At 37.1% G+C, this 26,485-nt stretch overlaps 1 protein-coding gene across 3 annotated transcripts in view; it reads left to right on the plus strand.

Annotated features, from left to right (window-relative positions):
- Window positions 1–26,485, plus strand: part of CCDC88A (coiled-coil domain containing 88A) — a 75,659-nt gene that overhangs the window by 25,999 nt on the left and 23,175 nt on the right. For 2 of the 3 annotated variants that reach the window (XM_054383341.1, XM_054383343.1), the window contains exons 7-19: window positions 348–488; window positions 2,818–2,987; window positions 6,083–6,164; window positions 6,816–6,974; window positions 11,597–11,743; window positions 12,083–12,227; window positions 13,709–13,893; window positions 15,627–15,764; window positions 18,137–19,207; window positions 19,702–19,829; window positions 23,468–23,609; window positions 24,228–24,404; window positions 24,924–25,085. In XM_054383341.1, the coding sequence (XP_054239316.1) occupies window positions 348–488; window positions 2,818–2,987; window positions 6,083–6,164; window positions 6,816–6,974; window positions 11,597–11,743; window positions 12,083–12,227; window positions 13,709–13,893; window positions 15,627–15,764; window positions 18,137–19,207; window positions 19,702–19,829; window positions 23,468–23,609; window positions 24,228–24,404; window positions 24,924–25,085 (2,847 nt within the window). The remainder of the gene's footprint in view (window positions 1–347; window positions 489–2,817; window positions 2,988–6,082; window positions 6,165–6,815; window positions 6,975–11,596; window positions 11,744–12,082; window positions 12,228–13,708; window positions 13,894–15,626; window positions 15,765–18,136; window positions 19,208–19,701; window positions 19,830–23,467; window positions 23,610–24,227; window positions 24,405–24,923; window positions 25,086–26,485) is intronic. The other variant, XM_054383342.1, reaches the window with a different exon arrangement.

A 26,485-nucleotide genomic window follows, 5' to 3' on the forward strand; every position in this document is an offset into this window, starting at 1 on the left:
TCAGATTACATTGTTAAAGCATGTTGATTAATGACAGTATGTTGCTCCAAAATTTTCTTAGAATTACATCAAATTTAGTTACAATTCAAATCACATATATGTGATATGTAATAATATATATTACATAAAGTCAACTTTTTGCTTTTTATTTTGCCAAAAGTACATGGTAGCATGTTCGGGTAGATAAGAATCTATTCCATTGCATACAATTCCATCCATTTTCAATTTTTTTTTTTTATACCTTGTCTAGAGAATTTAACCCATAGAGTTAAAGCATTATTTTCTTTATACTTCCTTTCTACTTTTGCAATTAAAAGAAGTTTATTTTTCTCTTTCATTCTATATAGGTAACTCATAATCAGGAAAATGTGTTTGATCTGCAGTGGATGGATGACAGCGTGTTGACACAAGAGTATGTTGAACCTCTCTTGAAAAATATGGCATTACATTTAAAAAGACTTATAGATGAAAGAGATGAGCACTCAGAGGTATGGATGGGATGTGATGCTTAAGAGAAACATAAATATTTTTTTAAAGATTATACAGCTTACTGTTTTTATAACTAATACTTTGATGTATTTTCTGTTAACATACTTAAGCAAGGGTTCCTGACTACCAGAAAGTTTTTTCAGGTAGCTACAGTATGCATACTAGTTGTTGAATAGTGTGACAAACTAGAAAAGATAATAGGTGATGATCTTTCACATGTAACCAGAGTGTAAAACAACTTTAAATAACATTAATCTGTAGTTGAAAACAAAAAATCCAAAACTGTATCAACTGAAGTTTCTAACATTAAGTAACCTATCACTTCGAAAGCCAGTCACTGAAAAACGCCTGTTACATTTCCTATTGTACAGGTTTGAATGATCTGGAACAGAATCTATACTAGGAGTCACAATAGTTGTACTGTGTGAGCATCCAGAAACAGAAATGTGTTTAATAAAAGTGCAAGTTGTAAGTCATCTTTGTGGTCCTAGATTTGTCACTTAGAGTGTGGCTATGTTAATCCCGCAATTATTCCAAATAATTCTTTGTCAGTTAGCAGGTGTCTTTCCAGTTCTCAGCCTCAGTAAGAAAAAAACAGAGGAAAATGTGTGTGGTAATCATAGAATGATCTGGGTTGGAGGTGACCTTAAAGATTATCTAGTTCCACTCCAACTGCCATGGGCAGGGACACCTTCTTTTAGACCATGTTCCTTAAGGCCCTGTCCAACCTGGCCTTGGACACCTCCAGGGAGGGGGCATCCACAACTCACCTGGACAGCCTGTTCCACTGTCTCACCACCGTCACTGTAAAGAATTTATTCCTAATATCCAGTCTAAATCTGCCCTCTTCCAGCTTGAAGCTATTGCCCCATGTCCTGTCACTACATGCCCTTGCAAAAAGTCCCTCCTCATCTTCCTTTAAGGCCTTCCTCAGGTACTGGAAGACTGCTATAAGATTTCCCAGAGCCTTTTCTTCTTAAGTCTGAACAGCCCCAACTCTCACAGCCTGTCTCTATAGGGGAAGGTGCTGCAGCCCTTTGATTGTCTTTGTGGTTCTCTGGACCCACTTCAACATTTTGATATCTTTCTTCTGTTGGTAGCACCAGAACTGGATGTAGTACTCCAGGTGGTGTCTCATGAGAGCAGAGTAGAGGGGAAGAATTGCCTCGTTCATCTTACTCATCACGCTTCTTTTGACAAAGCCCAGGGTACAGTTGGCCTTCTGGGCTGCAAGCACACATTGCCAGCTCACGTTGAGCTTTTCATCAACTGACACCCCCAAGTCCTTCTCCTCAAGACTGTTCTTGAGCCACTCCTCACACAGCCCCAGCCCCAGGGCTGCAGATGCAGGACTTTGTCCTTGTTGAACTTTGTTAGGTTGGCTTGGGCCCTCCTCTCAAGCCTGTCCAGATCCCTCTGGATGGCATTCCTTCCCTCCAGCATGTCAGCTGTCCACACAGCTTGGTGTCCTTCACAGACTTGCTGAGAGTGCATTCAATTCCATTGTCCCTATCACTGACAAAGACGTTAAACAGCATTGGTCCCAGTATTGACTCCTGAGGGCCACCACTCATCGCTGGTCTCCATTTGGACACTGGCAAGTTCCTAATCCAGTGAGTGGTCCATCCCTCATGTCATCCTAGTTGGGTGATTAGGATGTCATCTGGGACAGTGTCAGACACTTTACAAAAGTCCAGATAGAGGACGTTGATTGCTTTTCTCTTACACACTGACGCTGTAACTCTTATCAAAAGAGGTCACCAATTTGGTCAGGCATGATTTGCCCTTGGTGAAGCCATATTGATTACCACCAGTCACCTCTTCTTCATTTTCCCTATGCCTTAGCTTTTTTGCAACGTGAAGGTAAAAGTAACTTTAAAATACAAGAGATCTTCATAACTGCATAACACCAGTATTTATATGACCAAATAGGAATATTCCTGTAGGTCTGATACTTTATTCAGTTGTCAAGGATGCTGCTGCTCACTGAAGAACACCAGTTTATTTAGTGATCTGTATTTATCCTCATGTTCAATTAATTTCTGCCCTTTAACCTCCCAATATGTTCTGAGCACTGATACTTATGTGGACCATGAATCTGTGTAGTGTAAGAGTAGCCAAACAGTACTGTTTCTTAGCTCTGATTATTTATTTGCTTTAGATGTAGAGGTGTATGTAGGGCTTCTGACTTAGGACAAAACTTCCGTTACTCTTGCTTCATTTCAGTCTTTGATTTATTAAGGCAGCGAGTGATTTAGTTTTTGACATAAATGTTTCTTTGTATTCAATTCTATACTTTTTTCCTCTTCTATTTTTTTTAATACTTAGACCATCATAGAACTCTCAGAAGAAAGAGACTGTCTCCGTTTTCTACCTCATTCATCGGCAGCACAATCACCTTGTGGATCTCCTGGCATGAAGCGCACAGAGAGCAGACAACACCTGTCAGTAGAGCTAGCAGATGCCAAAGCAAAGATAAGGAGGCTTAGGCAAGAGCTGTAAGTACATATGGATTGCAGAAGTGTGTTGAGAGTCATGGGGTTTTAAAATATTGTTGATTTCTTATAACAGTAGTACTCCTAGACTAGTTCTTCATTCTTTCAAATGTTGAATTGCAGGTTTAAATGCCTTTTTTTTTTTTTTTAAGTTACTGCACCCCAAAAGAGAGGCTTTTCTTTTTAATATAAGCATATTTGGTGACCAGTGTGACAAATACAGTTTCTCATCTGTTTTTCTTAAGTATTTACTGTCTTGACTATTATAAATTATATCGATGTTTCAACCATAAACATACCAAAATCAGTGAACAAGTGTTGTGGTGATTTTGTATCTTTAGTACTCTGAACTTTCTGAAAAACTAACTATGTCTGAGCAATCTCTGGAGCATGTTACAATACAGTAGTGGGTTCTTGGCTCTACGGAAATATTTTGTCTTTTAGAATACAGCTAATCTAATGCAGTGTTGCCTTTCTTTTATATATTTTGTCCATGTTGTTTGCAGGCAAGTTCTTTGTCTTTCTATTGTTTGTTATCATTAGTCAATGTCTGACTATAGTTTTAATATAGCTGTATTTGTATATGTCTCTGAGAGAATTGGTTTCCAATTGAAGCATTTATGAGGTGACATACTCAAGAAAATTTTCATCAGGCGTTCAGGTAGGGAGTGGACTGAGCCATGTCCTGACCAATCAAGGATGGGTGGCAAAACCATTCTTATTTGAAAGGAGATACTGCTGTACTGATTCCTTAATGGCAGCATAATTGAGTTACCTGTTGTTGGAAAAAAGAGTAGGAAATAGTCATCTATGGTTTAGATTTGTTGCAGATGGCAAAAAACCCCAAACATTAAAATAATTTCCTGTCACCCTACAGCAACGTCGATTCAGCAGAGTGAAGTGTCTGTATTCGGAACTTAAAATACAAGTAGTAGATCTGAAGAGATTCAATATGTATAGTAACTTGCCTGTAGTTCAGAAACAGTATAAGTAAAGACTTTTTTTAATCCAGTATATGTCATGGAGTGAAGAGACAGGCAAAACTAAATTACAAGTTAAAGGTAGCACAAGTCACAATTTTCAGCTCAGTGGTCTGCTCTTATGAGAGTTTGTTGATCTGATCATCTCTAGCTAGCTGGTTTGAGTATGTGGCTGATTTACTCAGAGGATCCCCTTCCCCCACTGTTTCTTGATTTTTCATGAAGAATAGAGGACAAAAAGATACGTCTCTTTTTTTCTGATGTCTGTATTATTATTATGTGTCTGTGAAATCAGCCCGCCCAGGATATTCTATAAACAGCTGCACCGAGAAAATTAGTGAAAAAATTGCTGTTATTAGTTTGATTGACAGTTAATAGATAGCCTAAACACGAACGCTGGTATGTTCTGTATAATTTAGTACAATCCTCTCTGGTCTGTAGCTGAAGCATGCAATTAGGGCAACAGTGATGGCTCAGAACATTTCACATTTTACACTCCATTTGAATTCAAGTTGTAAATAAATTTCATTTACGTGTAGCAATATATTTAAAGGTATTAAATGCTGCATATATTTCATAAATTTAAAATTAGATTACTTGTGGAGTTCAAAATATTCAGCTTAAAATTTATTTGTAATCTGCTGTTGGCAATGAATCTCATACCTGGGTTAATACACACTGCAGCTAATGCAGTTTTATACGGAAAGTCTGTAAGGATTATTTTTTTATAGGATGCAAAACAGTGATTTGAGGCTTGTAATACAGAAACTCCAGAACTGGAAATGACAGACCTAATTTTTTGTATTAAGTCCTGAGTGTTTTTTATGTAGAACAACAATACAGAAATATGAATGTTAATAGTAAAATTAATCTTACCATAATGCAGCTGTATTTGCATATGATTTCTGAACACATATGTAGAGGGAAAGCTTTATATCTGCTGTGGACAGTGGTGTTGCAGTGAGCTATTATACAGAGATGAATATTTGTAGGATGCCCACAAACTTTTCTGAACAATATGGCTGTAAAAAGATTATTTATTGTGAGAATGGCTCCTTTTTAAAACCAACCATTTTGGTTTTATGTAAAATAAATACATTTTTGATAGTATGATTACTTTTAGATCATATTATACATTTCAGTCCACTGAACTCTCTTGTTCCCCCCTTTCTACTATTTTCTTATTTCATACTTGCATTTAAAAATCTAAAAACATGTTTGAATATGTAATGAATATTTTCTCATTATCCACAATATTCGATATGGCAGGCTTTTTCATCAGTGAATACTGTTTGTTTTGAGGTGGAACTGAATTTTGAACATCAGCTATTTTGCGTCTTTGAGGAAATTAAATATTTCCCTTGCACATACTCAGTTGTTTAATGAACTCAATTTTTTATCAAAGTCATTTTTTGAGCATTGAGAAATGTTAGTTGAAAGTTAAGAATGACTCCTGTAAATATTGTAGCATTCTGTATCAAATAATTTTTGTTACTAATTTCTGAAATGGCTAACCTAGACATTGTATTGTTTCCATAAGATTAAAATTAATTATGAATCTTATTAAAGTTAAGATTATTAAGTAATATCTTATTTAATGAGTAAAGACATCTGAAATCCTTAATTCTTCTCTGTAAGGAAAAAAAAATTACAAGAGTGTGAAAATGTTTTTAAAATTAGCTTTACCTGATTTGTGACAGGATGCAGCTGTGGTCATTGATCAGCTCTCCTGGAAAATACTTGGACCTTTTGAGTGTATATTTTGAAATTAATCTGAGTTTACTTTTGGATGCAAATCCCCTGGTACATGTTCATGTGTGTTGTCTAGGTTTTTACCCTAAGAATCCCTTATCACAAAAAAAAAAATCCCTTCTTTTCTGCCCTGCAGAAACAAATATTTAAGGGAATCTGAAAAATCCAACAAAAAGTAGAAACTTAGATAACAAGTGAGACCTGAAAAACATCTAAAACATAATGGCATACCTAAGTTTTACACTGATATTAATGAAATTTTGCATTAAAAGAACAAAGTGTCACGAATGTCAGTATTTTGTTCTCAAGCTGATAGTTACCAAGTTTTGCAGTTACACTTAGCTGTTTTGTGTTTCCTCTTTAAAGTGAGGAGAAGACTGAGCAGTTGCTTGACTGTAAACAAGAACTTGAGCAGATGGAAGCTGAACTAAAGAGACTTCAGCAAGAGGTACGGATTTTGTAAATTTGTTGTTTGAAGTAAGTGCCATCACTAGAATGATTTCCTCACCTCTTTTTTGTATTAGGAAGTATGTTTTCAAGCCTTTTTTTTTTTTTTCACTGTGAACACCATCTTGTGTAATTGATTCTTTTATTTGATGTAGTGTAGTGGAAAAATATTTTGGCTTAAGTTAGTGTTTCTTCTCTTTCTTTTTTTTTTTGTTTCCTCATTCAAGCAATTTACCACCAACGTTTCCCTTGAGCTGTGTATTTCTCAAAAGCAATGCACCAAAATGGTATCTACTTGTGTTTATACTTTGAGTCTGTGTGTTGATAATGAAGGAAAACACCTTATTTGTTTATTGTTAGGATATGAGTGTATAAAATTACTCAAGGTTATTTGAGAATGTTATCTTTAAGAGAAAGGTGCTGTTCTGAAGTTGAGAAATGTTACATCTCTCTCCTTGTAAAATGCCAATGCAGTTTTCTTGGGAATACATCATCTGACTGAAACTCCAAAAATATTTTTTCTTTTACCTTTCTCAAAATTAACTCAAATCCTTCTGCATTAGCCCAGTTTAAGTGATAAAGTAGCTGTTTTCCGTCATCATGTGCTATCTAGTATTCTTACCTTCAATTTCTCTGTTTTCATATTTTCTAGAATATGAATTTACTCTCAGATGCCCGCTCTGCCAGAGTGTACAGAGATGAATTAGATGCTCTTCGTGAGAAGGCAATTCGAGTTGACAAGCTTGAAAGTGAAGTCAGCCGGTATAAGGAAAGGCTGCATGATATTGAATTCTACAAAGCTCGAGTAGAGGTATAGTAAGGCAAAAAACCCCACTGAATAACCATCATGTTTTGTTTGCTGTGGCTTTTTCAGTTATTTTGATGACTTATTGCAGCTTTTTTTTGCTCTGGGATATATGATAGTCAGTCTTCTGTGATCAATTACAGTTTTTAGGTAAGACTACTGTCATGCAGTTTCATTTGAAGTCAGTAGTATTTGGAATCACAGAATGATTTGGGTTGGAGGGGACCTCCAAAAGTTATCTAGTCCAACCCCGCTGCTGTAAGCAGTGACGTCCTCCACTAGATCAGGTTGCTCAGAGCCTTGTTGAGCCTGACCTTGAATATCTCTAGGAATGGGGCTTCAACCCTAGGCAACCTGATTCAGTGTTCCACCACCCTCAGAGTAAAACACTTGTTCTTAACATTCAATCTAGATCTGCTCTGCTCTAATTTAAAACCATTGCCTCCTTGTGCTATCACTCCAGGCCTTTGTAAACAGTCCTTCTCCAGCCTTCTTATAGGCCCCATTCAGGTACTGGAAGGTCACTATTAGATCTCCCTGAAGTCTTCTCGTTCTCAGGCTGAACAACACCAGCTCCCTCAGCCTGTCTTTGAAGGAGAGGTGTTCCAGCCCCTGGTCATTTTATTCACCCTTCTCTGGACCCACTCCATCAGGTCCATGTCTTTCCTGTGTTGAGGGCTCCAGAGCTGGATGCAGTACTCTAGGTGAAGTTTTACTGGAGCAGGGTACCTCTCTTGATCTGTTGGCCATGCTTCTTTCGATGCAGGCTAGGATGCGATCGGCCTTCCGCACTGCGCGTGCGGTCCAGCTTCTCATCCATCAGCATCCCCAAGCCCTTTTCTGCAGCGCTGCTCTCGATTTCATCTTCCCTCAGCCTGTATTGATATCTAGGATTGCCCCAACCGAGGTGCAGGACCTTACACTTCACCATAGCTCTAAGGTAGCAAGATCAGTAGAAGACTCTGTTTAAGATATAGAATGTAGATTGAGAAACTCAAGGAGGAGTTAATTAAAAATATGCTATAAGAGTAATAATAATTTATTTCTTCTCTTGTGGGTCAGCTAAGAGAAGGTAATTTTCTAAGTAAAGTGCTGAGGAAATAGTGACAATACGTGTGAGTGCAGGACAGTGGTGTTCCATGGAAAAAGGATACTAAAAATAGATACATTGACACCAGGCAAGGGAGACATACAGTTCTGTCATGATTTAGGAGTTCAGGAAACAAAGGGCCATCATTCTGTCTATAAATGGCAAATTTGTTGGGAAAATGTCAAGGTGACAATTTGTGAAAGAAACAATTATTTGTGGGAGTCAAAACTAAGGCAAGTTGAAAGATATTTTCAAGATAGTCATTAAAAAAAAGACTCCTAGAAAAGAACTTGAAATGAATGCTTGTTAGAAAAAATACTGTGTTGCCTAAAAATATTTTTGAGATACTGGTACGAAGCCCTGTTTAGGATAAAAATTACCCAAACCCAAGATATGAGGCTGAATTATAACACACAATATTGTTGTATAACTACTTCATTTAACATGGCCTCCTAGATTCACAGGCCTGGATGGGGTCTCAGGAACCATTCCATCAGTCCTTCTGTTTTAAGTATTATATCTTTTAATATATTCCTATACTACTCCAAATGAATGCTTGACATTAATCAGCGCTTTAAGACCTGAGCGAATCATCCACAGACTTTTTCTTCTCTGAAGACTGTGACATGTAATGTGTCTTCTAGCTCTTTGTGCTCTGCAGCCTTGACAGCATTCAGTTTTGTCTGTTCTCTGGGTTCTCTCTTAATTCGCATCTTCCTTTAAATGAAGTCTCTAAAACTGGGTCACGTAATTGGGGCTTTATCAGTTCTGAATGCAGTGGAAAGATGACTTTTCTGTATGCCTTCTTACGTAGTAACTCCTAAGCAACATCTGCTTAGGAGCAGCACATCGTCGTAGACGTGGTAACCTCCATATTTTCTTCTGACTGAACTGCCACATAGACATGATAGAATATCCCAAATATTCTAGTTACCGTGTCTGAAAAGCATCATACTACTGATGACCAACGATAAAGAGTCCTCTGGAAAAAGACTTCTTTTGGAAAAAGACTTCTTTCAATGTTTAGAAGTTAAAACCTTTTAATAAATACATATTTCCTATGTCATGGCATAAGATAGTTACTATTGATAAAAGCTACTGGTGCTGAGAGGGTAAAAACTGGAAAGTGAAAAGGAAATCTTAATGCTCAGTTGTAGATCCCTTATCAAAAACATCTAATAATAGCTGTAGTCAGAAATAAAGCGTATCACCTGACACAGGAGCTGTTAGCTGTGTAATGGGAAATGAGATGTTTTTTCCAAGCGAACTGCAGTGTAAAAATGATAGCAATAGACTGTAGTGAGAGAGAAGGTGTGGAGTACAGATTAAAGCATTGTGAACATCGTCATAGTTCCCAAGACTTTTGTTTTTTCTTCTAAGTTGGCCTGTTCTTAGCCTTGCTTGTGGAAATTAATTTTGTCATTTTACTATGTAATGTGAAATAATCTAATGAGATTAGAAGAAACTTTCTCAAGATAGACTAAATAGAGACCTCAACAGCTGTCATTGAAATATCCATGCCTGAAGAGTCTCCAAAGATGCCTTAAGATATCATTTCAAAACAAAGGCTAGTAGTTACTTCCCAACTCTGGATCTCTTCTTAGTAACATACTTTAAAGATGATACTGCTGTTCAACTTGAGCTCAGTGAGCTCCAGTGCTGTGATACACATTCTCAAACTTCCTCAAAGTTTTTGGCTGTTATCTGTATATGACATCATAGGTTAGCATAGATGGTCTGTTGGAGAATCAAGTCCTGCAAGTGGTGAGCAATCATCAGCCTGCCTCTATATGAGCAAACCTTTAATACATGAGCTATTTGAAAATGATCTTGCATAAATCTTACCTTATAAACTGTGTGTATCTGCTGCTGTTCTAAGAGAGACTGAAAGCATATGGTTAAAAAAAAAATGGGTAACTGAAAAGCAATTAGGTAAAGGAAAAGGACTTGAGAACAGTGGGAATTTCATTTTCATGGAATGCTTAGTAAAAAAAAAACCTAAAATTTGTTTTCACATTTCTTGGGTTATAAATTACGGTCTGATTTTTCAAGCATGCTTGAATAGAGATGGATGTTAATTAATTTTTTAAAATTTGCTTTGTTATAATCATTACAAGTTACCTTAATATTTGCATAGGAAGGAGTATGAAGGATAAATATTTATGTGATATTCACTGATCTTATTTTCAGATTTTGCAGCTGACTGCGTGCTGAAGTTTGAAAGTTCTTTATATCATGAGTAAAATCATTGATTATATGTTTTTACATACTGTGATTATTTCATCAGGTGCCATGAAAAAAATACTCTCTATGTCAATTAAAGCAGTTTAGGACCTTTGGACAGTGGCTGGTTGCATTTTAACAATGCAGCTGTATTTTCAGCATCATGTCCTGACTTCGGGCTTAAGAAGTTTGCCCAGTGGCCTTTACACCTAATTATGGCCTGTAGAAAATTACTCTCTTTTGTTCTCTGTTTCCTACAACCCAAAGTTCAGGGAGCTCATTCTGATACTAAGGTAAGTTCAGGACCCAAAAAGAATATCTCCAGTCTTTGACAGTGGCCAAAAGTAGGTGCTTAAAGATCGTGTAGTCCAACCCCCTGCTAGAGCAGGCTCACCTAGAGTAAATGATGCAGGAACATGTCCAGGCAGGTTTTGAACGCCTACAGACATGACACAGAGACTCCACAGCCTCTCTGAGCAGCCTGTTCCAGTGCTCTGCCACCCTCAAGATGGAAATTTTTTTCCTTGCATTTATGTGGAACATCCTGTGTTCAGTTCTTGTCCACTGCCCGTTGTCACTGGACACCACTGAGAAGTGTCTGGCTCCATTCTCCTGACACCCTGTAGACATTTATTAACCATTAATGAGATCCCTTCTCAGTCTCTTCTGGGCCAAACAGGCCCAGTTCTCAGCCCTTCCCTGTAACTTAAGTGTTCCAGTGATGCTTTCCTACTGTGCTCTCCCAGACGTCAGCAGTCACTGCTCAGAAAAATTGCACTCAGAGGTGGTGCTTTTGAGGATTCTGGCCTTCTCTTGCATGAATTAGGTGACTTCTCAACATATGTAAGCTCTTTGATCTGCACAGTCATGTAGAAGTAAGCTCCACAAACGGTGTGTGAAGTGCTGGTTCTTGTTTGTCTTGAGCCGGACACCTGTAATGTTTATTTGATGTCACCGTTTCTCTTAGCTGTAGTCCCTATACATGCAGTGCATCTTTCCAGATAGCAACTCAAATCACAAAGATGTTTATTGTTTGATGGTAACTATGAACACTATATTTATTCTTAAGAGTTTGGGGACTATCTAATTTCAGTTATGTAAAATTTTCTTCTCATAAAGATTTTATGTGTTAACAGTTATGTGAAATTGCTGTAATTTTTGTTGTTGTTAAATAAAAAGTCTGCTGCAGCTTCCAAATTGATGCTCTGGCATTAAAGCAATGTTTCTAAAACTACTCACAATGTGTATCAAATGTAATATGAATAATGGAGTACTTTTTTTGTGAGGGTTTGTTTTGGTTGCTTCATTGTTGCAGGAGTTAAAGGAAGACAATCAAGTGTTGCTAGAAACAAAGACAATGTTGGAAGATCAATTAGAGGGGACCCGAGCCCGTTCTGATAAATTACATGAGTTAGAAAAAGAGAATCTACAATTAAAAGCTAAATTACATGATATGGAGATGGTAAGTGTAAATGGAGGATGAAAAATATAACTGACATGCATTGAATGTAATTTCCATTTTTTATAAAAGAACTTTGAGTCAGAGGGGAAAAGGAGGAAGGTGTGTCTTGATTTCCTAATGCTTTTCAGATACAATTTCCTACAGTAGCTTTGTTTCTACCTGGGAAAGGAAGAACTGCAAAGGCAGATCTCTTCCTAAAGGCAGTACAGTGTTTAACTGGATAGCTGACATACAATGATAAGAACTATAGAGACCCATTAGTTAGAGCAGTAAGATTAATTTGGTTTGTTATGTCTGTCTGTTTCTTTTTTTAATGTTACGTGTGAAATAATTTTTAAGGAGCGTGACATGGACAGAAAGAAAATTGAGGAACTGATGGAGGAAAATATGACTCTGGAAATGGCTCAGAAACAGAGTATGGATGAATCCCTGCATCTTGGCTGGGAACTTGAACAGATAAATAGGACTACTGAACTTTCTGAAGGTAAGCATAATCACAGAACCACAGAATACATCTGTTTGGAAGAGATCTCAAAGATCATCCCCTCCAACCCTTGAACCAGTACTGAAGGGTCAACACTAAACCATGTCTTTAAGTGCCAGGTCCACACACTGCTTAAACACCTCCAGGGATGGTGACTCCACCACTGCCCTCTCTGGGCAGACTGTTCCAATGTCTGATAATCCTTTCTGTGAAGAAATACTTCCTAACATCCAGCTTGAACCTCCCTTGGTCAGTATGTAACCATTTCCTCTAGTCCTGTTATTTGACACTAAGAAGAAGCTGGCCCCCTCCTTGCTCAAGCCTCCCTTCACGTAGTTGTAGAGAGTGATACGGTCTCCCCTCAGCCTCCTCTTCCCCGGACTGAACAAGCCCAGCTCCCTCAGACGTTCCTAGTAGTAGGTCATGTGTTCCAGGCCCTTCGCAAGCCATACTGCCCTTCTGTGGACATGTTCCAGCACCTCAAGGTTGTTCTTGTAGTGAAGGACCCAGAGCTGAACACTAGTCGAGGTGTGATCTCACCAGTGCTGAGTACAGCGGGATGGTCACCGCCTTGTTCCTGCTGGCAGCCATGTTTCTAACACAATCCAGTATGCCATTGGCCTTCTTGGCCACCTGAGCACACTGCTGACTGTCAACTAATACTCCCAGGTCCCTCTCCAAGTCACAGCTTTTCAACCACACATCCCCAAGTCTGTGGCTCACCATGGAGTTTTTGTGGCCCAGGTGGAGGACCTGGCACTTGGCCTTAATAATGACAAACTGATAAAATAGAAAAATTGAAAGTTCAGAGACTGGACAGCATTAGGAAATTACAGGTCCTTCTAAAGTACAGAGCTTTGTCCTCTGGAGAGATGCAGCAGTTCCAGGCCGATAATGTTTGTTTGTTTTTTGTGGTTTTTACTCAATTTCATGTAGCCTTAGAGATCAGCCTATGTGAAAAGTCACTGTTCTTGTGGTTCTTGTTCAGTTAAGAAAGAACCGTAAAACCCATAAATACCTTAGAGTTAAATCATGCTGCCATTTAAAGTTCTATGCTCTGTAGCACAGATCATGAGTCTTACTTCACTGTTTTCAGAGTTAAGAAAGATTCATTGTGGTTTCTCAGAGTGATTACTTGCAGAGGTATCTGTGGTGAAAAATCTCATTCTTCCAATATAGCGTGATGGTCACATACTGGATCTCATACAAAGGATTTTGGAGAGAGATGATCAGGAATGAGCAGGAAACAAATCTCTGCTATAATTAGGAAATGTAGAACGAATAGAACGTTTATGAATTTGCAGTGTTACCTGTTGAATAAGGACAGCGATTTGTTAATCCTAACAAGCTGTATTCACCAAGAAGACAGTGGAGGGAACATCAAGGGTCTCTAAATCTTCTTAAGTCTAAAAATGCAAAGTCCAAGAAATCCAGGTAATAAATAACCTTTTTTTTCAATATATGTTTTTTTTTTCCTGCAGTGCCACAGAAATCACTTGGTCATGAAGTGAATGAATTAACATCAAGCAGATTGCTGAAGTTGGAAATGGAAAACCAAAGTTTGCTGAAGACAGTGGAAGAACTACAAAGTGCAGTGGGTTCTATAGAAGGCAGTAGTTCAAGGATTCTGAAAATGGAAAAAGAAAACCAAAGACTTAGCAAAAAGGTAATGATCGGGATATGTTTGAATTGTGTAGAAGTTGCCTAGTGTTGCTTGCTGTTTTCTTTCTAGAAGGTGATTTTATGAATTGCTATTATTTTGGGTAATGTATTACTGGGGTCTAAACGATGTTAAGGTGTTTTTAAGTATAAAAGAAAATGGCCTCAGAGAGGTTTTTCTCCTCTAATTATGTTGTGTGGGTTTTTTATTAATGATGTAAGAATGGTCTTGTATACGAGTGAGGGGAAAAAATATTAATATTGGGGACATAGTAACGAAAAGGGTTTTTGAAACTTGAGAATGTCATTTTAATCTTTTTAATGACTAAGCAGGGGAAAGTGTGTGTATAGCCATCATCAGGTCTTCACCTAAGCAGAAAGCTTGATCATATGTCCTCATTCATAACTGATAGAGCATGGGCAGAGGAATTGATGAGCAAGTGAATCAGAGGAGTTTGTCAGATTTATCTGTTCTGATCTGCAATATTTTGGTCTCTGAATTATGTGTATCAAAGAGAGACATTTAGCTAGTGGCATTTGTAGAGAATAAAAGTTGGGGGGAAATGGACTAATTACAGGGGAGTGAAATGTCTAAAGTTTTTGAAACAGCTTTTTCCTTCAGCAGCTATTTCGTATGTCAGACTATTCTTAGAGTGGGTAATGTATTCCATACTTCCATGCTTTTTCTGATGTGTTAAATGTGGTTCCCAGATGAAGGCTGAATACATCCCTGCTGAGGTGACTGAACTAGTTACTTCTCATTTGCAAAAGCCAATGAAAGTTCCAATACCACTGCAAAGCATGTATTAGTCTGCTAAGCAAGGGACCAGGAAAATCTGAATTGCAGAGCAGGAGGGAGAGGGAAGCAAAAAAAACTGGTCAAACATTAATGTTCTCATCTTAAGAAAAAGATGTAGTTCGGGTTCTGGCTTAACTGATGCCATACTTTTTGTGTATTTTGGATCAACAAATTGCTTCACGGAGGAACATTATCTGTTCTGCTACCTTTTTGTGATTTTTATTTCTCAGTATTATTTAGTAGCAATTAAATTTGTAATTCAAATAATTTGGTTTTTTTGGAGTATTGCCCCTGCCCTGCCTGGGGTCCAAGTTATGTCTGGACTCCTCTAGGATCGGGTAATATGGATGATGGACTTAACATAGAATGTAAACCTTCCAGCAGGTGTTTGTTTAAAAATGCAGTATGTAGTGCTTCTAAGTAGCTAATTACAACCTGCAAATGACAGAAATACCGCATTTAGTTATTTTCACATGTGAATAGTTTTGATGTCTTGCAGTATTGCAAGTTGGAACTGTTTGATGAAACAGCATATTTAATTCCTAAAGAATCATCAGAAGTATCTATTAAAATAATTTAATAACATTAAAAAGCATTCAACCCTTATAAGTTAAAAAGGGACTCGGAGGAGCAGTATAAATCTCACTAAAGTGGATTTTTAAGAGAAAAAAAGATGTTTGGGGAAATACACATAGCCTAATAAAATCTGAGCCTTTTTTAATGCAAAAATACTTCATAAAAACAGTATTCTGACCCAGGGAGAAAATTCTGGTAGAAGATAGTTATTCCTAGAAGAGGAGAATTGTTTGAGATAAAGAACAGAAAACTCCATTTTATTCTTTCCTTTAACCTTCTTTATACATTTGTATAAGGGTACCTCCAACCCGGCTAAGAGTAATGCTTTTTAAGTGTGTTTTAAAAAAGTGTTTCTCTTTCCTTAGCTCGAAGAGCTAGAGAATGAAATTAGCCAAGAGAAACAAAGTCTTCAGGACAGTCAAAACTTGAGTAAAGATTTAATGAAAGAAAAAGTACAGCTTGAAAAGACACTGGAAGCGCTTCGAGAAAACTCAGAGCGACAAGTGAGTAGCAGAATTAAATGTCTTAATGGTGCTTTGTACAGTCATTTTCTCATTTATACATTTTTACAAGCATAAAGGGGTTGTAAATGTAGCAGATTTGCCAAAAGGACACATCTGCAGCAAAACAGCTTTAGACGTACAGCCAGCAAGAAAACATGACTCATTTTTAGCTGAGGCTTTACTGTTTGAGAGTGGCTTTCATGTGCTGTGTGTTGGCTGTATTTGCTTTAGAGGGTGTAGCTCAGCCAAAATAGAAAATGGGGAACATTGGAGGTAAGCCAGGCACCTCTCAATGGAGGAAAACAGGTTTGAGGCAACTGGTCAGTGTCTGAAGTAATGTCAGAGTAGTAATGAGAATTACAGCAAGCTGTCCCTCAAAAGGACCTGACAGAAAGCTAGGTTGCTGCTCCATTGCTGACTCTATGCCTCCTGTGTCACTCACAGTCTTGTTTATCTGGGGTAGGAACCACCATATTCACCTGTACTGGAATGTTTTTTTGCTGTGACTTATAGGTGGACAGCAGAATTTATTTTTCTTTGCCAGAAACTGGGGCTTTGTGAAAGGTTTGAGCTGTGTTTGGGAGGATACTAGATGTCACTGATGCGTGGGTGCTGACACCTTCTAAAGGCTTTTGCAGAGCAATTCAGAGGACCCTTGGAAGGTAGCCACTAGGAAAAAAAGAGTTATGGAAACTTCTGGAAATCCTATCTTTAGTAATCAAGTCCTTTAGAAGTAGAACTGTTGTTTCTTGTATAAATTCCATTGATACTTCTTGATGAGACTGGCATAGTTTAGTTAAATTTAAAGTACAGTATTTTGGAATATAGAATATTGTATTTCAGAAATACTGAAAAATTTTTAAGGCCTTATTTAATCAGTAAATGAAATTCCAGACTAAAGAAAGAGAGGAAGAAAAGCTTGGCATTGAAGCTCTACTTTCATTTAAGGAGAACAGGGGGGATAATTTTAAAGAAAACATGCCAGCTTGTCTTGGTACTTTGTTACAGTAATTGATTTATAAATTGCATTAGAAGTGCACTCCAGGGGAAAAAAGGACTAAAACTTTCTGAAATAAGTTGTTTAAGTCTCAATTCAGCCATCAAAGATACATTTTTTTAAAACAGCTAGTAGGACTTCACCTGGATACTGGATACCTGGATACTTCACCTGGACTGTTTCTGCTTTAAAATAATATACTTTGGAGCTGTAATAGGTTAGCAATATCTTTCATGTCTTTTACTGTGCTGAACCTTAGTGAAGGGGTTAATTTTATTTCATCAAAAATTACAGAGGATATTTTTTTTTTTTTTTTGGTTGTTAAGTTTGGATTACAGAAGCAGAATTCTGAGGAAGTAGTAATGCATGTTCAGTAAGTACAAGTTTAGGTAAAGAAGTGTTACAAAGTTGTGGGTTTAGTTTCTCATTAATCATTTCACAGTAGTTTGTCATTGCTGGGAACAGAGCTGTAAATTATGTAATTAGTAGTTACGTTCAAACTTAAATATGAAAGAACAGTCTATGTAATTTTCTCAGTCTGTTTTTCATGGCAACTAGCATTTTTGCTTTTTCCAAAACAGTTTATTGTGGACACATCTCTTATGCTATGTTATTAATGTATTACTTAATATTGATCTAAACAATTTTCTGGATTTCGCAGTCTGTTGTTACATACCGAAATAATTTCAAATGATATAGATTAACTGAAAAACTCAAGAAATAGTAAAAATAAAGATGTATATCCTACCTTTTTCCTTGAAGAAGATCTGGGAATATGTTATCTAAGAAAATAATCCAGTTTAATGCAATTTACTTTTTCTGGTGGCTGTTTGAGAGCAGCATGTCCAAGGGATTTTTTTTTTTAACTTGAAAATAAATGTAATTTTGCGTTTCTTCCCAAAGTGTTCCTGACTGTGATCAGGATGCACTCATATCTCACAAGCCACCTCTGTTTTTTTACAAAGTGAAATAAAGACAGTTTTGTGGCTCTTGTTTCCTTCCATCTCAGGTTTGGTTGAGGACTTCAATTTTATTCTTTTTCAACACATACTTCTGGAAATTTCAGAGTTGAAGAAAAATAATCTAAATCAGGGTAAACAAAAATGAAAATGAAATTGTGTTATTTAACAATATCTTAGAGGAAGAAATGTAAAGAGTCACTTAGATGTATTTTGCTATCCAGCTTCCACCTGTGTACTTATGCAGTGTCTGTAATGCTTCAAATAAATGCCAGCAGAGTAAGAGAGATTTTTTTTAACCTAAATTAAAAGCAAAACCTGGTGTAATCTTACTATCTTAGAAGCTTTCACTTCAGATAGGGAAGTAGTTACTTATTGTTGTTCACCAAGCTTTACCATTTTTCTTCCCAAATTAGGTTAAGCTATTAGAACAAGAAAATGAACATTTGAATCAAACTGTAGCTTCTCTAAGACAACGCTCCCAAATCAGTGCTGAAGCGAGAATGAAAGAAATTGAGAAAGAAAACAAAATCCTTCATGAGTCTATAAAAGAGACCAGCAGTAAGTTAAATAAGATTGAATTTGAGAAAAAACAAGTCAGGAAAGAACTAGAACACTATAAAGAGAAAGGGGAGAGAGCAGACGAACTTGAGAACGAGCTTCATCATCTAGAGAAGGAAAATGAAACATTACAGAAAAAAGTTACTAACTTAACAATTACTTGTGAGAAGATAGAGGCCTTAGAACAAGAGAACTCAGACCTGGAAATGGAAAACAGAAAACTGAAAAAAACTTTGGATAGCCTGAAAAATCTCACTTTTCAATTAGAATCCTTAGAAAAGGAGAATGTACAACTTGATGAAGAAAATTTAGAATTAAGAAGAACAATTGAATCCTTGAAGTGTACAAGCATTAAAGTGGCACAGTTGCAATTAGAAAACAAGGAACTGGAGAGTGAAAAGGAGCAACTCAAAAAAAGCCTTGAACTCATGAAAGCCTCATTCAAAAAAACTGAACGCTTAGAAGTCAGCTACCAAGGCCTTGACACAGAAAACCAAAGGCTACAGAAAGCCCTTGAAAACAGCAATAAGAAGATCCAGCAATTAGAAAGTGAATTACAAGATTTAGAGTCTGAAAATCAGACTCTGCAGAAGAACTTAGAAGAGTTAAAAATCTCTAGTAAGCGCCTAGAGCAATTGGAAAAGGAGAATAAGTTGTTGGAACAAGAGACTTCTCAACTGGAGAAAGATAAGAAGCAGCTTGAGAAAGAAAATAAAAGGCTTCGACAACAAGCAGAAATTAAAGATAGTACTTTAGAAGAAAACAATGTAAAAATTAGTAATCTGGAAAAAGAAAATAAATCTCTGTTTAAAGAAATAGTTGTATATAAAGAGTCATGTGTACGCCTGAAAGAACTAGAAAAAGAAAATAAAGAACTCGTGAAAAGTGCTACCATTGATAAGAAAACCCTGGTCACTTTAAGAGAGGTAAGCAGAAACAAGCCTGTTTGTGACAGAGAGCAATTATATATGTATTTTTTTTAAAAGCGTTTGTATTTTGCATTTTTTTATGCTTTAATCTATATACTGTTCATATCTCTACTGGTTACAGTAAGAAAAGTGTTAGGTAATCAACATTTATGTAACACAATAAATGGAATCATATAACCATATTACACTTAATTCGTGGAGCTGTTAAATGAATGTTGTTCAGATTCTTCACATCAGTATTTGTTCTGGCTGAAACGTTTCCCCTTTACTGGGAAAGGGAAGTTCTGCAGAAAGGAAGGAATGAGCAACTACAGTGGATACCATATTCTAGTTAAAAATGTTACCTGTTATATCTGAAAGCTAACAGCTGGAAGGAGAGTTAACAGTGAGTTGTACAAGTCATGAAGTGATGAAAGACTTGCCTTGTCACTTCTGGAATTAAGACTCCATTATTTTATTATGTGATAATACTGTAATTTCTCCTGTGTAAGGACTTGGTGAATGAAAAATTGAAGACCCAACAAATGAACAATGATCTAGAAAAACTTGCCCACGAGCTTGAAAAAATAGGCTTAAACAAGGAGCGTCTCTTGCATGATGAGCAGAGCAGTGATGACAGGTGAGAATGTAACAGTGTAGAAATGAGAATCATTTTTATACATAAAGATAAAAGACTGGGTTTATGCATACAGATTTTAAGGAGCATTAATAGACCCAAAACAGAACTCAATATTCCTTGCAATTTGTCAGATAATTGATGTGCTTTTCCATTGAACTGTCTTTGAAAGTGAGCAAGTTAACACCTTTTGCTACCAAGAAATCTCTTGAAATATGTCAGTAGATGCCAGGTATAACTAAAATGTTTTATCTTGTAGTTAGCAGTAGGAACAGTATAGCAGTAAAAGAGGATAAGCTCAAAGTGTTTGGTTTGGTGTTGGTTTTTGGGTTTGGTTTTTTTTTTCCCTTTTTGACTACATGACCACACTTTTGTCACATAGTGGTGACTTTAAGCTGTCTGACTCTTTCTTTACAACTACTTCCTTCTCATTTTTCCTACTGAAAGGAAGTTGTTTGCATTCCCACTTAGACAAGGCTGGGAAATATCCAGTACTTGAGCATCTCAAAAACTTCACCCTGGCTCTGTCACTCTACCACACCTGCCACTACACAAAGTAACTGCTGTCCTGACATCTGTTTTCTTTACTGCATGTTGTGTGCTGCCTTTTCCTGCAGGGATTTAAGGAAAATTCATGACAGGAGAAAAGCAGACAAATGTGGGCTTCCTGCCAGTCTTTGTTTCATGATGCTGTTGTCATGATCTGTTGTTACAGAGGATGGTCATGAACACACAGATTGACTGTGGACCTTCTATAGCAAAAGATCACTGAACAACTTTTTTTTTTTTTTCTTTTGCAGTTTCCCTTTCTTGCTGCCAGTCCTCCATTACTGGCATGGTGCCAGAACCCTGTAGCAAGAGTCTGTTGCTACCTTGTGTTTTCTGCTAGTGTGTTTTATCTGCCTTTCTCATCTTACAGATCAGTTCTGTCAAGAAAAGACCTCAGAACTTTGACCAGTGTGATTTCTTACGATTTAAGCATTACTGTGTAGAATTCAGTGCGTAGTATGCTTGAATATGGTTGAATGTACCATACAAAGAAGAACCAGTACTTGAGCTGAGTTAAAGCTTACAATACTTAAGTAAAGAAGTCCAGCCTGAGCAATATTTTTCCTAAATCACATTCTAGATTCCAAGTGGTTAGAATGAGTGCTTCCAGAGAGGGAGAGAATATTATTCTATAAGGAATTTGGGTTTGTTTTTGCAAGTTACACTACATGAAAAGATTTGTGAGTCTGCTTTTACTTTTCAGTCAATGGCATTTGTCCTTTGCAAGTGCTCATACATCTAAAGATCAGATGTTGGGGGCTCACTTCTCATAGGTTAGTTGGCTTGTGACACTATATGAATTGTGACTTTGAACTATATAATACTAGTGTTTCCTTCACGTTTTACTGAATGACTTTGTCGGATCTATCAATTATAATTTGGAAGAAAATTTGGAGTTGCGTGTGTCTGTGGAATGGGGAGTTGCATCTGGCTTTCATTAGATACAATCTGTAAATAAACTTTTAACATACTCATGGCACTAATCATGAACCATTTAATTTCTTCCTTGCAGGTTAGCTGTGTGTGGGAATTACATAAATAAGTTAATTTTCTTTTGTTCTCTCAACCTTTCCTTACTGCTGTTGTAATAGGTGTTCCTTTTTCAAGGAATCGGTGCAGTGAATGTTGCATATTCAGGGCCAGGTATCAGGGTCAAGCATTGCGTACTGCTTGACATGCACTTGGCACATGTCTACTGCTGGCATTAGATTTCTTAGAACTTGGTGCTGCTCAGCTGCACTAAATCCACCTTTGTAGCCTTATCTTGTTGGTAGAAGATACTCAGATATCCAGCTGGGTATGATGTGTCCATTTAGGCTGATCTGTGTGCAGTAAGTATTACAGCTTGAAGCTTACCCAGAACATTATTTAAAGCCTACCTCTGAGCTCAGGTTTACAGACAAATAGTTTTATATGTGAAGGCATTTGGGCTATGCTATTACTTTGAGCTTCTCTTCGAACCAAAATGCGGAACAATGTTTTAACAATTTCATGTATAGCTGAAAGATTGTGAATGGGGAATATTGTTTTTTTAAATGATTGGTTTGAAATTTTGCTTTGCCACTATCTTGCCTTCCTATTATTCTCAATTCTTTTAATTAATCTGAAAGATACCTTATATTATTTCATAGGTGAGGCATTAGCAATTATTTCCTCAGGCCTTTAGAAAAACTAGATCATTATGGCCAAAATTACCACTCAGTGTATTTTTAGTCTGTCTTTTTGCCTGTGTTTTATTGTTGAATATTTTGGTAGCACTTCAGACTTTCTTCTGGGGCCTAAGTTGACCATGTCTGATAAATTGTTTTATCTTGCCTTTATGATGGCTGTAATCTTTAGAGAAAAGGTTGTACATTTTGACTCAGTCAATATAAAATCCCCAAATCTTAATGATTAGGTGTTCCATAGGTAGATGGAGATTTGGTCTCTGTTACTACGTTTTCCCTTCTTTGTTTTCTGCTTAATTGTGTAATTTCTTAGTAACAGAAATTCCTATTTGTAGCTGAATATATGCTTCAGAGCAAGAAGATGAAATGCTATCTATTCTACTACTCCTGGGCTGCCTACCATTTCTTAAGGCCCTGAGCAATTTCTTGTCATACCTTAAAATCAAAGATTCTTACCCTGCTGTGTGATGCTACTGGACAGTTTTCTACTTGTTAATTCCCTTGACATTGGTCTTCTGCTCCAGTTCCTGACTCGATTTAATGCTGTTGTCCATTCAGGAGTCTCTTGCAATCTATTCTATTCGCTAAACTGATAGTCTTCAACAGTCAAGATTACAAAGGAAGATATTAGTGGTTTGGTTTACTTTCTCCTCCTGTGGGGAGGATTGGAATGTTTTCCAGATTCTGAGAGCATGTACAGTGACTGAACTGCTTAAATTTCATTAATGAGTGTGGTTTTCAATATTACCTAAAAAGGACATACTGTTCTGAATTAATATATTCTAAATGTGAGCACTTCTTTCCCAGGCCTGTGATTTGGGTTTTTTATGTTGCCTCCAATGTAGTAATAGTAAATATGGGAAAAAATAGGGGAGTTTTACACATCAGGAGTGGTAACAGTCTTAAAATATCAGCAGCTGGGCTGAGTGAGCAATTTGCACATTCATACATCAAATTAGCATGCACCTGCAAAGTACTGTGTTTCTCCTCCTTCTCTAGTGCCTCCTCTTGTGATCTGGCAGGAAACAGGAATTGATGACAATCTTGCTCTCCAAATACTTCACATTCTAATTTAGTTCAGGTCCCTGCTGGATTCACTGGAGGGGAGCCAGAAGGAAGAGCGCTGTCATCATACAGGTGCTAATGAGCCAAATAAAGCCAGCACCCTACTGGTGTGGTTGAACGTGGCTTTTTGTATGTCTTGTGATTTAAAAGAAGGGTTCAAGAATGTTTTTGACTACCGTCTTCTGTTTGGTTTAGATAGAAGATGACATTAATACCGAGGTGTCCTCATGCTTCTGAATAGTCAGCATTCAAGCATTTTTTAATGTAGCTATGAGAGTGCTGTTTCAGAACATTTTCAATCTAAATACCACCAATATTTTTTTTTAAGTACAATTTCTTTGTGTGTGATGTATTGACCAGTAGGTACAAGCTTTTGGAGTCAAAATTAGAATCCACACTTAAGAAGTCCCTTGAAATAAAAGAAGAAAAAATTGCTGCTTTGGAGGCTCGCTTAGAAGAATCAAGTAATTTAAACCAGCAACTCCGTCAGGAACTGAAAACAGTAAGGAGAATGATTTTTTTTTTTTTCTATACGATTATACTCCTGTACCAGCTGTTGTTATTTCTACATTTGACCTTTTCAGCAGACAGCAAAAGATGGGCATTGTTGGGGTAATGTAAAGTGGGACAAAGGTATGACTGCTTCTTAGGACTGCAGTAATAAAGACCCAGAAATCACATGAAATGTAGAGTTTGTTCATTGGTCATTGAATATGTCAGGTGGATAAAAAAATGCAAACTTGATTTGATTTGGGATGCCAGAAGTAGTCACTCTCAGTTAATATTTGCTGATCTGTCTTGAAGAGCCTGAGTGGATGGGTTAAAAAAAGAAATAAAATCTCCTTGGTGGTAAGAATTTATTATAACATTTTGGGGATACAGTGAAAGCACTAAAATACAAAAGAAAATAGAGATCTGTTGTTCTTTGACAAGTGTTTGTTACGGCTAAGCTATCCCTATCCATAAATAATTTGTCCATCACGTCCCCAAACATATACAGAAAATAAATTTACAAATACAGTAGCACTGTTCTTTGAAAAGTAGTATTGTCATGTAATAAATTAGGATGTAGGAAATGGAAAATTCTAAGCCTAATGTAAGTTGTCCTAAATAATTTCAGGTGAAAAAGAACTATGAAGCTCTCAAGCAAAGGCAAGAAGAGGAAAAGATGGTTCAGAATTCTCCTCCAAGAAGTGGAGAAGATAATCATTCTGTCAATAAGTGGGAGAAGGAAAATCAGGAAACTACAAGAGAGTTATTGAAAGTTAAAGATAGATTAATCGAAGTGGAAAGGAATGTAAGATGTGTTTTTAGTATTACTCTGATTTTAATTATTTGTTTTGAGCCATGAATGATAGTATTATAAGGAAGTATGCCATTTGTCACCTAATTTATGTACTAAGCAGAATCTGAATTAAATCTAGTTTGTGAAGCAGCTGTATTCCACTCTGACAGATGCTGTAAAGCACTTGATCAGCATTTAAAAGGGAACGTGGAAACATGAATTTGCCCTTTTGAATCCACAGATATTTCTTAAATCCCTATTATAAAAGCCTTACTTACATGAGTCATGGAGATTTCTCTACTCTTTCTCCATAGGTAGAATATTAGTTACCCATTTCTTTAGTCTTAACCTGCAGTGCTAATACTACTGTGTGTTACTTTGTTATATAAAGTAATTTACTGTTCTGTTCCACCCTGTAAATTACCAGGGGTCATGCTGCTTTGTTCTGGAGAAACAGAGGTTTGTCTTGAAGTTCAGTAAACAGCTGTGAATTCAACTTGGGTTTTGTTTGTTTGTTTTTAATGTTCCAAGAATGCCACACTGCAGGCAGAGAAGCAAGCCCTGAAGACACAATTGAAACAACTTGAGACACAGAATAGCAATCTGCAGGCTCAGATTCTCGCACTTCAGAGACAGACTGTTTCTCTGCAGGAACAAAATACAACTCTACAAACTCAGAACGCCAAGCTGCAGGTAATATTTTCGTCTTTTGCTTTCAAAAATAAAGCTTTAAAGCTAATGGCAATCAGGTATTGCAAGTCAGGCTTCACTTCTGGTACAGACATGAAAAAGAAAGGAATCTGCACTAAGATAATATTTTGTTAATAAAACACAACATTTCTAGAAGTTGATTTTAATCCTTCATGTGTGTCCAATTTAAACTCTTCTATTTAGGAGAAGAGTAGATTCTCTTAACCGGTTTTCTAACTTTCTGTGAAGAGAGTTTTAAAAAAAAGTAAAAGCCATACCTAAGAGGAAAATCCCGATGTGATCCAGAAGTACAGCAGACTTGAGAAAAACCCTTTGAAAGCTACTTATATATGGGAGGATTGAATTCAGATAATTCAGAGGCAAAAAGGCAATGTGTGATCATGGGAATTATAAAAATGGTTGCCCAGAGAGATCTTACAGCAAAAATTCTGCTCTTCATATTTCAGTGGTGTTATTTAAAACATCTTTTTTTTTCCCCTCTGATAAATTAAATATTAATGGATCAAAAACTTTTTGGAGCTCTAAGAATTAAAGTTATAGAAAGAGGGAATACAAAGTCCACAATTCAGCAGAAATAGTAAACAATGAAACGATGGAGGGTAGATAGAAATGAGAGTGAATGAGTCTTTAAACAAGTAAACAAATAATGTTTTTTGTCAATGCCTCAAGTTCTTAAATCCTGCTTCTTTCTGGAAAGCAGAACACAGTTGTACTGCAGATGCACTTTCAATCTGCCACACTGAAACCTCATTAGTGCACAGTACTCCCCTTTGTGGCTGCAAGCCTGTGAACAAAGCAGAACGTTTGTGCACATGCTGTGTCTTGTCCAGGCTTTAAAAATCAGTGGATGTGGGCACGGAAATACATGATTTTAAACAGATGTGGATATATCCTTGGGATTCAGAACTCTGAGTATGTTGTAATACTATTTGTCAAAAAAATCAGGAATAGCTGTATAGTTCTTTAGTTGCCTCATGAACTGCACAACAATATCCTATCTGAAACCTGTAGAATAAATTCATAGAATCATAGAATCAGTCAGGGTTGGAAGGGACCACAAGGATCATCTAGTTCCAACCCCCCTGCCATGGGCAGAGACACCTCACACTACATCAGGCTGGCCAGAGCCTCATCCAGCCTGGCCTTAAACACCTCCAGGGATGGGGCCCCAACCACCTCCCTGGACAACCCATTCCAGGCTCTCACCACTCTCATGGTGAAGAATCTCGCCACTTCCAGCTTTATTCCATTCCCCCTAGTCTTATCACTACCTGATAGCCTAAAAAGTCCCTCCCCAGCTTTCTTGTAGGCCTCCTTCAGATACTGGAAAGCCACAATAAGGTCACCTCGGAGCCTTCTCTTCTCCAGACTGAACAGCCCCA

Source organism: Indicator indicator, chromosome 9 (assembly GCF_027791375.1).
Source record: "Indicator indicator isolate 239-I01 chromosome 9, UM_Iind_1.1, whole genome shotgun sequence".
In the NCBI taxonomy this organism is placed as follows: Eukaryota; Metazoa; Chordata; class Aves; order Piciformes; family Indicatoridae; genus Indicator; species Indicator indicator.